Genomic DNA, 15,565 nt, shown 5'->3' with positions numbered 1-15,565 from the left:
CCCAGATCCACTGCTGCTGAACCTTGATGGGACCCCACTTTGCAATTTGGATGCCTCATAGATCAGGGGCTTAAGGACTGTCCCTGGTTTCTGCTGATACCAGGCTAACCACTTGCTAATGTCCTGACTCGCCTGGCAAGTGATGGTGACTTTGCCTCCTACGGATGCAGTCAGGGAAGATGGAGACTGGGTCATCTGGATGTCACATCTGGCACCTGAGATTTGAGACATAGAAACAAATATCCACACTGTTAATCAAATTGTAAGGTAACTTCCCTGAGTAACCAGGAAGTATTGAGCACACTGGCTGAGTAAACTGCTAGTGTTCTCCTTCCTTACCTGGGAGCCAGAGCAGCAAAAGCCACAGGAGCTGAGCGAGGGCCCTCATGTTTATGCTGTGTCCTGGCTAAGACTAACTCCCGTGCAGGGTGTGGCAAACCTATTTATACGTCTTCAGACAGGAGGATGTGCTTTGGAACATGCACATGAGCAGGGGACTGGGCAGGCTGGGCACAGCTGCAGGGCTGGCTCATCTCAGTAACTCAGCACTGGCTCAGTGTCCCCAGGTGTCCCAGGTAAGACCAAGGTAGCACAAATTTGTCTGCAGAGAATGTGTTTCTACTGGGGCCTAGTTTGTTATGAGAAACTGTTTTCAGGTATTTTTTTTGACAATTTGAAATATTCCCCAGGAGTTGATGCAGTAACATATTTCATTGGTGTATGGGGATTATTTAGGAGAATATTCTTGTTTGTAGAAAACATACAGTAAATAGTAGACAGTAGGATTCTCAGGTCTTCAAAAACTCTCATATGCTTCCAGTTAAGGAAGGGGGTACTTTGTGCTATACTTGCAACATTTCTGTGAGTTTGATGTTATTCCTTTCTAAAAAAATTTAAAATAGAAATTTTTTGATATTATGCTATATATTTTAAATATTAGGTATTGGTATTATGCCATAGTTCTTATCAGTATAAGATAAAGCTATTTACTACAGATACACAAGATGATACTGTGTTTCCACAATTCATGCAACACTCACAGATCCACCATTATCAAGAGCTACAGGTCTCTTTAATACACGGAGACTAAGTGGGTAGCCCCTTATTCCTATTTTGGGCACCTTCATTGTCTACCTTCTTTTCTGCCATCGAATATTATTTCCCAAAGTTCATCTCTCTTAGTGAGGCCAGCCACTGCAAGCAGCATGTCTCTGCCATGCACCATCAATGACACTTTCCACTTTTACTTTTTACCAGTGAGTAGGACATCATCCTGACCCAGACGCTAGCCTTTTTCTTTAGGTAAGAGACACATCTTTAGGTAAGAGACACTCAATCTCTTATCAAGCAATTGCCTATGTACATGGAAAAATCAGTTGAATACAAATGAAACTGGACATGGATTTGCCCTCATTATATGTCACATCTCTAATGTGTGCCAAAATGTCCTAGCCTGGCTCAGTAGCAGGGGAAGTGGATCTAACTACATCAGCATCAGTGGGCAGCAGCCTAGTTCCACAAAATTTTACTGATGCCTGACTAGGGGAACCAAATCACAGTGCTGCAGCTGTGCGCAACCCTTCCTGCTGCTTTGAACACAGCCTGAATTTTAAGAGAATTTGCTTATATTGGGAGAAAGGAAGTTCCATTTGTCCTCTAAATGTTTGCTGAAAATGAACTGACAAAAGGAAGATGAATAAGAGAAAAGGCAATTAAAAAAAATCATTTAAAGTGCAGTGGGATATCATAGCAGGATAATTACCCAGGTAACTCAATGAGATCCAGGTATTAATATTTACTTTCCTGGAAAAAGGGAATTGGGAAATATAGGCAACCTAGAGAGAATAGGCGAGAACAGAAGTTCATCCTCAAAAGAACAGGTAATAACCTGTTTGGATCAAGTATCAATGTCCAGTCACTTCTATTTGTCTTTCTTGTTTTGTGTTAATCTTCCCTGATGTAAAAATTCCCAGGAAGAATTTTTCAACAATTGGTTTTCTTATGGAAAATTTGTTTTTTAGGCAGATAGGGGATATTTAGGAAATGTTTTGTGCATTTGCTGCTTTCTAAATGCCTTTGGTTTTACATAATCAATGAAGCATAGTTTGAGAAGTTATTTTCTGGATTATTTTACTTGGAACCCACCTGCCAAGATCCTGTTGCAGAGATGCAACTACAGACTGAAAGAGCGGTTGACCCCTGAACAACATTGACATTAGGGCACTGACCACTGGTGCAGTTGAAAACCTGTGTAGAACTTTTGCATCTCTATATTAAGTACTAATAACTTTCCTTTGACTGGGAGGCTTAGTCAAAAATAAATAGTTGATTAACATTTTTATGTTATATATGTTATATATTCTATTCTTCTAATAAAGTTATAAAAAACCATAAAAATGAGAAAATATATTTACTACTTATTAAGTGCTTGCTCACAGATGACACACAACGAAGAAGATATTAGTATATCTGCAAAGTTCAATCCCGAGTTATTCAAGGGTTAACTGTACCATGATGAATGTAGCAGTCCCCATCTGCAGTCTAGGGCTTTCCCCTTTGCTATACCTCTGCTGGCTTCCGATGGCCATATATATGTCTCTTTATGATCTTGGGGCAGAGAACTCTGCTTGCATGCATTGCTGGTCGCATGGCCTGGAATGTGTATCTCTTAGGAAAGTGCTGTGGTTTGACTGTGTTCTCCAGAATCCATCCATTGTAAAATTAATTCTCAGTGTAATGGTATTGCCAGGTGGGGCCTATTGGGATGTGTTTAGGTCATGAGGGTGGAGCCCTCTAGTGGAATACATTAATGCCACTATAAACAGGGATTATGGGGCTGGGATCTCTTTCTTTCTTCTACTTGTCTGTCATGTTAAGACATGGCCTTCCTTCTTTTCAAGGATTCAAAGCTCCAGGCATCATCTTGACAGCAGAGAAAGCAGACCTTAAGCTGCCCATGCCTTGATCTTAAATTTTCCATTCTCCAGAAGTGTGACAAAATAAATTTACGTTCTTATTTATTACACAATGACAAGGAGTCTGTTACAGCAGCTTGAAAGAGAACGAGAGGCGAACAAGATGAGGCATATACATTCTCCAGCTTCCCCATCTCTCAGATGGAATAGCCCAAAGGAATTTAGTCCATGTTTCCACATGTGGTTGATCTCCAGTTATCGTGAGTCAGGTGGGTTGTTGATGTGTCTTTTACCATTCATCTTCTGTTCCCTCCCTCACTTTCCTTCTTTCCTCCCAGTGTGAATTTGCTGCCTAAACAGAAATCTTCATTGCTGGTGGACCCAAACAAATACAGTAAAAAACATAGTTAATATTTTGTATGAGGGATATTTTTCATCTTAATTCTTACCAGTTCTCTTTCTTTGACATGTAGAAATATTCAGGAAGCACTTGATTTTTCTTTACCAATCTATTTTAGATTGAATTTAAGCACTGATTTTTTTTTTCTGTGTGTTGAAACAAACAAATAAGTTGTAAGCCACCAACCAGCTGAATGAGCTTCTCTTTAGTCAGAGTGAACTTCAAAGAAATCTGAAAAACTAGGTTAGGCCATGACTGGCAGGTGGGTTTAGATGTGCTTCATTATACTCTCCTCCCTTTGTTAATTCAGATTCAATTGACCAGCATTCTCATTACAACAGAGATCACTGGACTGACTTAATAGATGCTGTGTAGCAATAAGATGCCATACTCCAACATGACAGATAATAGGCCCTGAAGAAAATAAAAATATTTTATCCTAAAAAATTTTATTTGACATATTCTGAAGTGGCCCTGCAAAGCTGCCTGTTGTGGGAGAAATTTGCATTCTTTAGAGAATCTCCTCCTCTTATGAAGTCTTTTCCAAAGAGTCTCACATTTTAAGGTCTAATAACCAACATTCACCATCTACTTTGTCTGCTACCCACAGGATTTGTCTATATGACAAGAACCTTGGCTTCCACACCCCCTTATCTAAACTCTAGCATTTATTTATGATGATGTCAACTCTTTAGGCAGAGCTTACCTCTTTCAACCAGTTGCCAATCAGGACACCTTTGAATCCACATATGACCTGGAGGCCCCTGATTCAAAATATCTCATCTTTTCAGGAGAAACTAAAGTATATCTTATATGTATTGATTTATGTTCTTGCCTGTAATTTCTGTGTCTCCCTAAAGTTTATAAAACCAATGCATAATCCAACCACCTTGGGCACATGTTTGCAGGACTTCTTAAGGCTGTGTCACAGGCCACAAGCCTTATCTTTGGCAAAATAAACCTATAAATTTATTGAGACTTGTCTCAGAAACTGTTTTGTTTACATTGGGTCAAAAACTTTAAATATCCTCTAAAACTATCTACACATCAATAAATCTAAATGAGAGACAGTGGAGTGAGCATACCCCAACAGTTAAAACTCACAAGTTAGAGGAACCTGAGTTTAAGATTTTGTCCAGCTCTCTTGCTTCATAAAAATAGTTTGTAATTCTTTAAATTTTACTTTAGGAGGAGGGGACTCAAGATGGCGCTGTGAGAACAACCCAGGATTGGAGCCCGCGTTGAATTCGCAAACGGTGAGTCAGTGCTGCATTTCCAGACTGATCTTTGTTGCCCACAGAACGGGGAAACTCCCAAGTATAAAAAGACACGGGACGCCAGGCAGTAGGTCTGCCTGGCGAAGCCGGCAGCCGGGGCGGCGGCGGCGGCCGGACCTACCCAGCAATCCCCACAGGGCGCGCTTGTCTGGGTGCCTTGTTGAACCGGCAACCTGAGACTTGAGAGGGCTGGACTTGAGACTGAACGAGACTTGCACAGTAGCCCAGCCCAGGGGATTGCAGGGACAGATCGCTTGGGATACCCAGTGGGACGAACAAAACCGCGATTTCAAACTGTCCCGGGCAGACGGTCCGAGACGCTCTGTGGGGGAGGGGCGTCCACCACTACGGAGGCAACCTACCCCAACTGATATACACGCCCACTGCTGAGGCAGCCAGCCATTGCCGAGGCAACCCGCCCCAACTGAGATACACGCCCACTGCTGACGCAGCCAGCCGTTGCCGAGGCAACCCGTCCCTACTGAGATACACGCCCACTGCTGACGCAGCCTGCCGTTGCTGAGGCAACACGCTACAACGAAGAGACTCCGCCGCAGGGCGTGGCGGAGACCACAGCAGAGCCGGCAGGAACAGCGCGAATCACACTACAGCAGGGCGGAGCCTCGGCAGCCAAACAGTGGCTAGTCTGCCTTTGAGCTGGGCAGGACACCTGATCGGACATCCAAAAATAAAGCCCAAACCCCTCAACACAGAGCATTTGAGAAAAAAAAAAGGGTTGTTTAATGAGCTGTGTTGCAGCAGAATCAAACATAGCAGCCTAACAGCCCTGAATGAACAACAGAGTGCACACCTCAGCAATTAAACCCCTATAAAGTACAAACTGTCTCCTCAAGCAGCTCCCTGACCCCTCTATATCCAAAAGACTGTCATTAGGCAGGCATCATCCTGGGACAAAGAGAGCAGAAAAAGAAACTGGTAGCATCCCTCGCTGTGCCACGGCTACTAGAGGTGCACCCCAGACAAGCAGGGTCTGGAGCGGACCTCAACAGTCATACAGCGAAGGGGCTAGACTGGTAGAAGGAAAACCAAGTAACAGAAATACTTCATCATCAACATTCTGGGTGTCCACTCAGAGACCCAAACGAAAAGTCAGCAACTACGCAGACGACCAGCGGACAAATCCACAAAGATGGGAAGAAACCAGTGCAAAAAGGAGGAAAACACCCGAAACCAGAACACATCGCCTCCTAGAAAGGACCAAAACTCCTCACCAGCAAAGGAACAAAGCTGGACGGAGAATGACTGTGACGAAATGACGGAATTAGACTTCAGAAGATGGATAATGAGAAACTTTTGTGAGCTAAAAGATCATGTATTAAATCAATGCAAAGAAACTAAGAACCTTGAAAAAAGATTTGAAAAAAGATTCGAGGAAATGATAACAAGAATGGATACCTTAGAGAGGAATATGAATGAATTAAAGGAGCTGAAAAACACAATACGAGAACTTCGCGAAGCAAACGCAAGTTTCAATAGCCGAATTGACCAAGCAGAAGAAAGAATATCTGAAGTCGAAGACCAACTCAATGAAATAAAACGAGAAACCAAGATCAGAGAAAAAAGCGCAAAAAGGAATGAACAAAGTCTCCAAGAAATGTGGGACTATGTGAAAAGACCTAACCTACGTTTGATAGGTGTACCAGAAGGGGACGAAGAGAATGAATCCCAGCTGGAAAATACTCTTCAGGACATCATCCAGGAAAATTTCCCCCACCTAGCAAGACAAGCCAACACTCAATTGCAGGAAATACAGAGAACACCACAAAGATATTCCGCAAGAAGAGCAACCCCAAGGCACATAATCGTCAGATTCAACAGGGTTGAAATAAAGGAGAGAATACTAAGGGCAGCCAGAGAGAAAGGTCGGGTCACCCACAAAGGGAAGCCCATCAGACTCACAGAAGATCTCTCGGCAGAAACACTACAAGCCAGAAGAGAGTGGGGGCCAATATTCAACATTCTTAAAGAAAAGAACTTTCAACCCAGAATTTCATATCCAGCCAAACTGAGCTTCAGAAGTGAAGGAAAAATAAAATCCTTTGTGAACAAGCAAGTACTCAGAGATTTTGTCACCACCAGGCCTGCTTTACAAGAGCTCCTAAAAGAGGCACTACACATAGAAAGGAACAACCATCACCAGCCATTCCAAAATCACACTGAATGCTAAAGAGCTTCAACATAATGAAGAATCTACAACAACTAACAGGCAAAACAGCCACTTAGAATCAAAATGGCAGTATCAAATTCACACATAACAATATTAACCCTAAATGTAAATGGACTAAATGCACCAATCAAAAGACACAGACTGGCAAATTGGATAAAAATCCAAAACCCATCAGTGTGCTGTATCCAGGAAACCCATCTCACATGCAAGGATACACAAAGGCTCAAAATAAAGGGATGGAGGAAGATTTACCAAGCTAATGGAAAGCAAAAAAAAGCAGGAGTTGCAATTCTCATCTCTGATAAAATAGACTTTAAAGCAACAAAGATCAAAAGAGACAAAGAAGGCCATTACATAATGGTAAAAGGATCGATACAACAAGAAGAGCTAACGATCCTAAACATATATGGACCCAATGCAGGAGCACCCAGATACATAAGGCAAGTTCTTAATGACTTACAGAAGGACTTAGACTCCCACACAATAATAGTGGGAGACTTTAACACTCCACTGTCAATACTAGACAGATCAACCAGACAGAAAATCAACAAGGATACCCAGGGCTTGAACTCAGACCTGGAGCAAGCAAACCTGGTGGACATTTACAGAACTCTCCACCCCAAATCCACAGAATACACATTCTTCTCAGCACCACATCACACCTACTCTAAAATTGACCACATAATTGGAAGTAAAGCACTGCTCAACAAATGCAAAACAACTGAAATCATAACAAACAGCCTCTCAGACCATAGTGCAATCAAGTTAGAACTCAGAATTCAGAAACCGACCCAGAACCGCACAGCTTCATGGAAACTGAACAACTGGCTCTTGAATGTTGACTGGGTAAACAACGAAATGAAGGCAGAAATAAAGAAGTTCTTCGAAACCAATGAGAATGAAGACACAACGTGCCGGAACCTCTGGGACACATTTAAAGCAGTCTCTAGAGGAAAGTATATAGCAATAAGTGCCCATATGAGGAGAATGGAGAGATCCAAAATTGACACCCTATCGTCAAAATTGAAAGAGCTAGAGGAGCAAGATCAAAAAAACTCAAAACCCAGCAGAAGACAAGAAATTACTAAGATCAGAGCTGAGCTGAAGGAGATTGAGACACGAAAAACCCTTCAAAAAATCAATAAATCCAAGAGCTGGTTTTTTTGAAAAGATCAACAAAATAGACAGACCACTAGCCAGATTGATTAAAAATAAAAGAGAGAACAACCAAATAGATGCAATAAAAAATGATAAAGGGGAAATCACCACAGATTCCACAGAAATTCAAACCATCATCAGAGAATATTACAAACAACTCTATGCACATAAACTAGTAAACCTGGAAGAAATGGATAAATTCCTGGACTCCTGTGTCCTCCCAAGCCTAAACCAGGAGGAAGCTGAAACTATGAATAGACCAATAACAAGGTCTGAAGTTGAGACAGCAATTAAGAGCCTACCTCACAAAAAAAGCCCAGGTCCAGATGGGTTCACAGCCGAATTCTACCAGACACACAAGGAGGAGCTGGTACCATTCCTTCTAAAACTATTTCAAACAATCCAAAAAGAGGGAATCCTTCCCAAATCATTTTATGAGACCAACATCATCCTGATACCAAAGCCCGGCAGAGACCCAACGAGAAAAGAAAACTTCAGGCCAATATCCATGATGAACATAGATGCAAAAATCTTCAATAAAATATTGGCAAGCCGATTGCAACAGCAAATCAAAAAACTTATTCATCATGATCAAGTAGGATTCATCCCAGGGATGCAAGGCTGGTTCAACATACGCAAGTCTATCAACGTAATTCACCACATAAACAGAACCAAAAACAAAAACCACATGATTATCTCAATTGACGCAGAGAAGGCATTTGACAAAATTCAACAGCCCTTTATGCTAAAAACCCTCAATAAACTCGGTATCGATGGAACGTATCTCAAAGTAATAAAAGCTATTTATGACAAACCAACAGCCAATATCATACTGAATGGGCAAAAACTGGAAGCATTCCCTTTGAAATCTGGTACTAGACAAGGATGCCCTCTCTCACCACTCCTATTCAACATAGTACTGGAAGTTCTAGCCAGAGCAATCAGGCAAGAAAAAGAAATAAAGGGTATTCAAATAGGAAACGTGGAAGCCAAATTGTCTCTATTTGCAGACGACATGATAGTATACCTAGAAGACCCCATCGCCTCAGCCCAAAAACTCCTGAAACTGATAAACAACTTCAGCAAAGTCTCAGGATATAAAATCAATGTGCAAAAATCACAAGCATTCGTCTACACCAATAACAGACTTAAAGAAAGCCAAATCAAGAGCGAACTGCCATTCGCAATTGCTACAAAAAGAATAAAATACCTTGGAATACAACTCACAAGGAACGTAAGGGACCTCTTCAAGGAGAACTACAAACCACTGCTCAACGAAATCAGAGAGGACACAAACAGATGGAGAAACATTCCATGTTCATGGTTAGGAAGAATTAATATCGTGAAAATGGCTATACTGCCCAAAGTAATTTACAGAATCAACGCTATCCCCATCAAGCTACCATTGACTTTCTTCACAGAACTGGAAAAAACCACCATGAACTTCATATGGAACCAAAAGAGAGCCCGCATAGCCAAGTCAATTCTAAGCAAAAAGAACACAGCGGGGGGGCATCACACTACCGGATTTCAAACTATACTACAAGGCTACAGTAATCAAAACAGCATGGTACTGGTACCAAAACAGAGATATAGACCAGTGGAACAAAACAGAGGCACCGGAGGCAACACAACATACATACAACTATACAATCTTTGATAAACCTGACAAAAACAAGCAATGGGGCAAGGATTCCATGTTTAACAAATGGTGTTGGGAAAACTGGCTAGCCATGTGCAGAAAGCAGAAACTGGACCCCTTCCTGACACCTTACACTAAAATTAACTCCAGATGGATTAAAGACTTAAACATAAGACCTGGCACCATAAAAACCCTAGAAGGAAATCTAGGCAAAACTATCCAGGACATAGGAGTAGGCAAGGACTTCATGAACAAAACACCAAGAGCATTGGCAACAAAAGCCAAAATAGACAAATGGGACCTAATGAAACTCCACAGCTTCTGCACGGCAAAAGTAACAGTCACTAGAGTGGATCGGCAACCAACAGAATGGGAAAAAATTTTCGCAGTCTACCCATCTGACAAAGGGCTGATATCCAGAATTTACAAACAACTCAAGCAGATTTACAGGAAAAAAACAAACAAGCCCATTCAAAAGTGGGCAAAGGATATGAACAGATACTTTACGAAAGAAGACATATATGAGCCCAACAATCATATGAAAAAATGCTCATCGTCACTGGTCATCAGAGAGATGCAAATCAAAACCACATTGAGATACCATCTCACGCCAGTTAGAATGGCGATCATTAAAAAATCTGGAGACAACAGATGCTGGAGAGGATGTGGAGAAAAAGGAACACTTTTACACTGTTGGTGGGAGTGTAAATTAGTTCAACCATTGTGGAAGACAGTGTGGCGATTCCTCAAGGCCTTAGAAATAGAAATTCCATTTGACCCAGCAATCCCATTACTGGGTATATATCCAAAAGAGTATAAATCGTTCTACTATAAGGACACATGTACACGAATGTTCATTGCAGCACTGTTTACAATAGCAAAGACCTGGAATCAACCCAAATGCCCATTGATAATAGACTGGATTGGAAAAATGTGGCACATATACACCATGGAATATTATGCAGCAATCAGAAATGATGAGTTCGTGTCGTTTGTAGGGACATGGATGAATCTGGAAAACATCATCCTCAGCAAACTGACACAAGAACAGAAAATGAAACACCGCATATTCTCACTCATAGGTGGGTGATGAAAAATGAGAACACATGGACACAGAAAGGGGATTACTAAACACTGGGGTCTATTGGGGGGAAAAGGGGTGGGCCAGTGGGAGGGGGAGGTGGGGAGGGATAGCCTGGGGAGAAATGCCAAATGTGGGTGAAGGGGAGAAGAAAAGCAAAGCACACTGCCATGTGTGTACCTACGCAACTGTCTCGCATGCTCTGCTCATGTACCCCAAAACCTATAATCAAATAAAAAATTAAAAAAAAAAAAAAAAGAAATAAAATCACAGGAGATCTCCCAGTCCCTGCCCCTCCTGTGATGATTCCATAGTCTTTGCTGTTCCTATGGTCACTTGGCTGCCTCTTCACCATTCAGATGCATCTTTAATATTACCCCGAGACCTTCCCTGGTCAGTACAAAAAATAAATGGCTTCAGCCTCCAGACACCGCATGCCACTGCCTGATTTTTATACAATTTATAAGCTACCAAAATGATTCTTTCCTCTTTCATTGTGTAGGCATTTTTCTCTGAATGGCTCATTTCTCTACTGAATATCAGTACTTGGGATCAAAAATTGTCTTACTTACTCACATGCTCCTAAGCCTTACATGATGGCTTTTAATTGTCCCTAAAAACTCTGATATTTTGTTAAAATCCATTAAATGCAAAAATACATTCTGTTTTTTGTTGAAGAAAGTATCATGACTTCCCCTTAGCTAAAGATGATTAACTGCTCTGATAGTTCAAAAAGATCCACTGGACATGAAAAACAGATTAATAGGAGTAACAAGTATCACTTTGAAATTAAATAAACTCAGTTTGTATGTAAGTTGTACAATAATAATTAACTGTATTCGACACAGGAGGAAGAAAGGCCCTCACAGTGGGAGGGGCTTGATGGAGCAGGATACTGGTCCTAAAATCAAGAATGGTGAATATTTAAAAACAAACAAAATTTGAACTGCAGTTTGGATTTTGGAGATGGTTGAAAGAGGATATAAACACTGCTTCTGATACACATAAAAGAATATTTATGTTAAGGGTGGAGGGTTACCCTCCTGTATTTCATATGTTACGCAAGATATAAAATAAAATGTCCATTGAATTTTTCCACCTCATCTGAGCTCCCAAATACTTTCCCTTACTCATTAATGCGTTGGTACACTCAACTTTTAGTGAAGTTACTCTTATTAGGGAATTGCGGTTTCTTTATTTCAACTTCCTTGGGCCTGGAATCTTGTCTTGTCCCAAGACTGGAAACGAGGGCTGTGGATCCTTTTAGTTTTTTATTCCAGGTAAATGTTCATCTTGGAAAAGTCTCCTTTTCAAAAGCCCTAGAGAAATGTCTATAGTTATGCTTTCCATGGACTAGTTTTCAGAAATCAATACCCATATATTTAGCATTTCCTGAATTCTCAGTTGAATGCTACCCTGGTTAAAGTGAACCTTACTGTTAGTCTGACTTAACAAACATCACGCTTCAGGGGCTGCTTTGGAAATAGAATTAATTTGTCACACTCCTGAACCCACAATAACTGAACCCACAGTAACTGAAACCTCAATCCATGGGATCTTCTGTCACTACAGCTCTAGGCCATCACCTGTTTGTTTCCTAATCTTAACCCTTTTAAACTCCTTTGCCATAAGTGAGAAACTGTAGCCCTGAAAAGAAATCCAATGTTTCTATCAATTTATAAAAGACACTTTATGCAGGTTTTAAAATATAATTTATGGAAAGAAAAGGGAGAGGTGACTTTCAACAACTGTCCACGTACTTTGAAAGTACATATGGGTAAAGATGAAAGTATGCCATTGTGGTTTTGATTTGCATTTTCCTGACAGTTAGTGATGTGGAGCATTTTTCTATGTATTTGTTGGCTGTTTGTATATCTTTTTTTGAGAATTATGTATTTATATTCTTTGTCCACTTTTTGGTGGTATTATTTGTTTTTTTTTTTTTAATTACTGATTTGAGTTCCTTGTAGATTCTGGATATCAGTCCTTGGTCAGATGCATAGTTTGTGAATAGTTTCTCCCACTCTGTGCGTTGTCTGTTGGCTGATTATTTCTTTTGCTGTACAGAAGTTTTTAGTTTACTTGGGTTCCATTTATTTATTTTTTTGTTTTTGTTGCATTCGCTTTTGGGGTGTTAGTCATGAATTCTTTGACTAAGCCAATGTCTAGAAGAGTTTTCCCAATGTTATCTTCCAGAATTTGTATGGTTTCAGATCTTAAATTTAAGCCTTTGATTCATCTTGAGTTCATTTTCATATAAGGTGGAATACGAGGATCCAGATTTATTCTTCTACACGTGGCTTCCCAGTTTTTCCAGTATTTATTGAATAAGATGTCCTTTCCCCACTGTACGTTATTGTTTGCTTTGTTGAAGATCAGTTTGGTGTATTTGGGTATATTTCTGTGTTCTCTGTTCTGTTCCATTGGTTTATGTGCCTATTTTTATACCAATATTATGCTGTTTTGGTAAGGATAGCCTTGAAATACCATCTTAATCATGCAAGAATGCCCATCATTTAAAAGAAAAAAATAATGGCTACTGGCATGGATGTGGCGAAAAAAAACCTAGTATAACCACTATGGAAAACAGTGTAGAGTTTCATTAAAGAATTAAAAGTAGAAATACCATTTGATACAGCAATCCCACTATTTATTTTTCTTATCTACCCTGAGAAAAAAAGTCATTATATGAAAAAGGCATATGCACATGCATATTTATTCCAGCACAATTCTCGATTGTAAAAATTTGGAACCAACATAAGTGCCAATCAAGCAATGAATGGATAAAGAAAATGTGGTGTATATACATCACGGAATACTACTTAGCCATAATACAGAACAAAATAATGACCTTTGCAGCAACATGAATAAAGCCAGAGGCCATTAAGTGGGATAACTCAGGAATAAAAACCAATAATCATATGTTCTCATTTATAAATGGGAGCTAAGCTATGAGGATGCAAAGGCATGAGAATGATATAATAGACTTTGGTGACTGAGGAGGAAGGATAGAAAGGGAGGTGAGGGATAAAAGAACATATTGGGTATAGCATACACTGCTCGGGTAACAGGTGCACCAAAATCTCAGAAATCGCCATGAAATAACTTATCCATGTAGCTTAAAACCACCTATATCCCCAAAACTACTGAAATACACAAAATGCTATTATTTTTTTTTTTCGAGACGGAGTTTTGCTCTTGTTACCCAGGCTGGAGTGCAAGGGCGCAATCTCAGCTCACTGCAACCTCCGCCTCCTGGGTTCAGGCAATTCTCCTGCCTCAGCCTCCTGAGTAGCTGGGATTACAGGCACGCGCCACGGTGCCCAGCTAATTTTTTGTATTTTTAGTAGAGACGGGGTTTCACCATGTTGAGCAGGATGGTCTCGATCTCTTGACCTCGTGATCCACCCGCCTCGGCCTCCCAAAGTGCTGGGATTACAGGCTTGAGCTACCGCGCCTGGCCAAAATATTTTTTTACAAAGATGAAAGTATGCAGCAGTGACTCTGGTTTCAGCTTTTCTGGGTGAGCCACACTTCATTGTATTGGTTAACTCATTGCCCCAGAAGCACCTGCAATCACCAGAAGTGTTATAGGGTTTCGTCCAGTTTCTCTGATCAGCCAGGCTGAGCTAGTTTTTGTTCTGGGTTGTAACATAGTGTGAGGCCAATTATTACTCTGCTGACAGTAATACGTTGCAGCATCTTCAGCTTCCAGGCTGCTAATGGTGAGAGTGAAATCTGTCCCAGATCCACTGCCACTGAACCTCGAGGGGACCCCTGAGATGGACTGGGAAGCATACTTGATGAGGAGCTTTGGAGCCTGGTCTGGTTTCTGCTGGTACCAGTGTAAGTTATTGTTAATGCCCTGACTGGCCCGACAGGTGATGGTGACTTTCTCCCTTGGAGTCACAGATAGAAAGGCTGGAGACTGAGTCAGCACAATTTCACCCCTGGAGACTGAAAATATACAGCAAACATCAGTACAACATAAATATCTGTGTATGAAAATCACCTCTAATCTTGCTAGACTTGAAGAAAGAATATGCATTACATTTTTAAAATTAGGACTTTAAAATCAAGCCAAAATTCACACATAGCAGGGTTCCCAGTGAAAGAAATTACAAGTTGAAATAATATCCCCAACTAGTTTGTGGAAATATTCTCACCTGGAACCCAGAGCAGCAGAAACCCAATGAGTTGTGATGGCAACAACATCTTCCTGCCTTGACTTGTCAGTTTTGTTCACACCACATCCCAGAGAGTCTCTTTTAAGACACCGAGAGGCAGGGCCTCTTCACATGTAAGAGGGAAGATACATGCAAATTATGGGGATGTTCTGTTGGTTTAAATACACAGAAATCACTGTTGACAGAAGAGCGCCCTCTCCTCTCCTTCCATGAGTGTGTAAAGCGCCCTCTGCTGGCGCCTGCGGATAAGCGCTGCTGAGGCTCTGGCAGGGCTTGACCAGACCCAGGATCCAGCTGCAGAGTGAAGGTAGAGTCCATGGCGATCTGAGAGGTCTGCAGTCATCTGGGGTGAACAGAAGCTCACATCCTGAGTTTCGGCCCAGGGCTATGTTAACTCTCCTTCTCTCTGTCACATTGTAGGATGAAAAAGCTTTGTGAATGTTCCACAAAGCATTACCCCATATAACACTATATTGATGACATCATGGTAATTAGATGTGATGACCTGGACATTGTAAGAACTCTGAATTTCTTGTGAAAACACATGTGCTCTAGAGGGTGGGATGTAACCACCCAAAAAATCAAGAGCTTGTCACATTAGTGAAGATATCAAGTGTTTATAAAAGGAGTATGAGCCATGTTGGCTCATCCCCTTCAAACTAAGAAAAAAATAATTGCACCTTGTACTTCAAACCACTAGGACTGAAGTACAGTGCT

General features: G+C 41.0%; 1 protein-coding gene across 1 annotated transcript in view; it reads right to left on the bottom strand.

The window, feature by feature from the left end:
* LOC144579118 (uncharacterized) overlaps positions 1–14,905 on the bottom strand; it is a 28,169-nt gene extending 13,264 nt beyond the window's left edge. Inside the window, exons 1-2 of the mRNA XM_078348359.1 lie at positions 14,828–14,905; positions 14,315–14,618 (exon numbers count right to left, since the gene is read on the bottom strand). Of these exons, the coding sequence (XP_078204485.1) occupies positions 14,315–14,618; positions 14,828–14,876 (353 nt within the window). The 5' untranslated portion in view covers positions 14,877–14,905. The remainder of the gene's footprint in view (positions 1–14,314; positions 14,619–14,827) is intronic.
* Between the last annotated feature and the right edge of the window lie 660 nt (positions 14,906–15,565).

This window comes from Callithrix jacchus, chromosome 14, assembly GCF_049354715.1.
Source record: "Callithrix jacchus isolate 240 chromosome 14, calJac240_pri, whole genome shotgun sequence".
NCBI classification, from domain to species: domain Eukaryota; kingdom Metazoa; phylum Chordata; class Mammalia; order Primates; family Cebidae; genus Callithrix; species Callithrix jacchus.
Note: the sequence above shows the minus strand (reverse complement) of the source record. Positions and strands in the feature narration are given on the sequence as shown.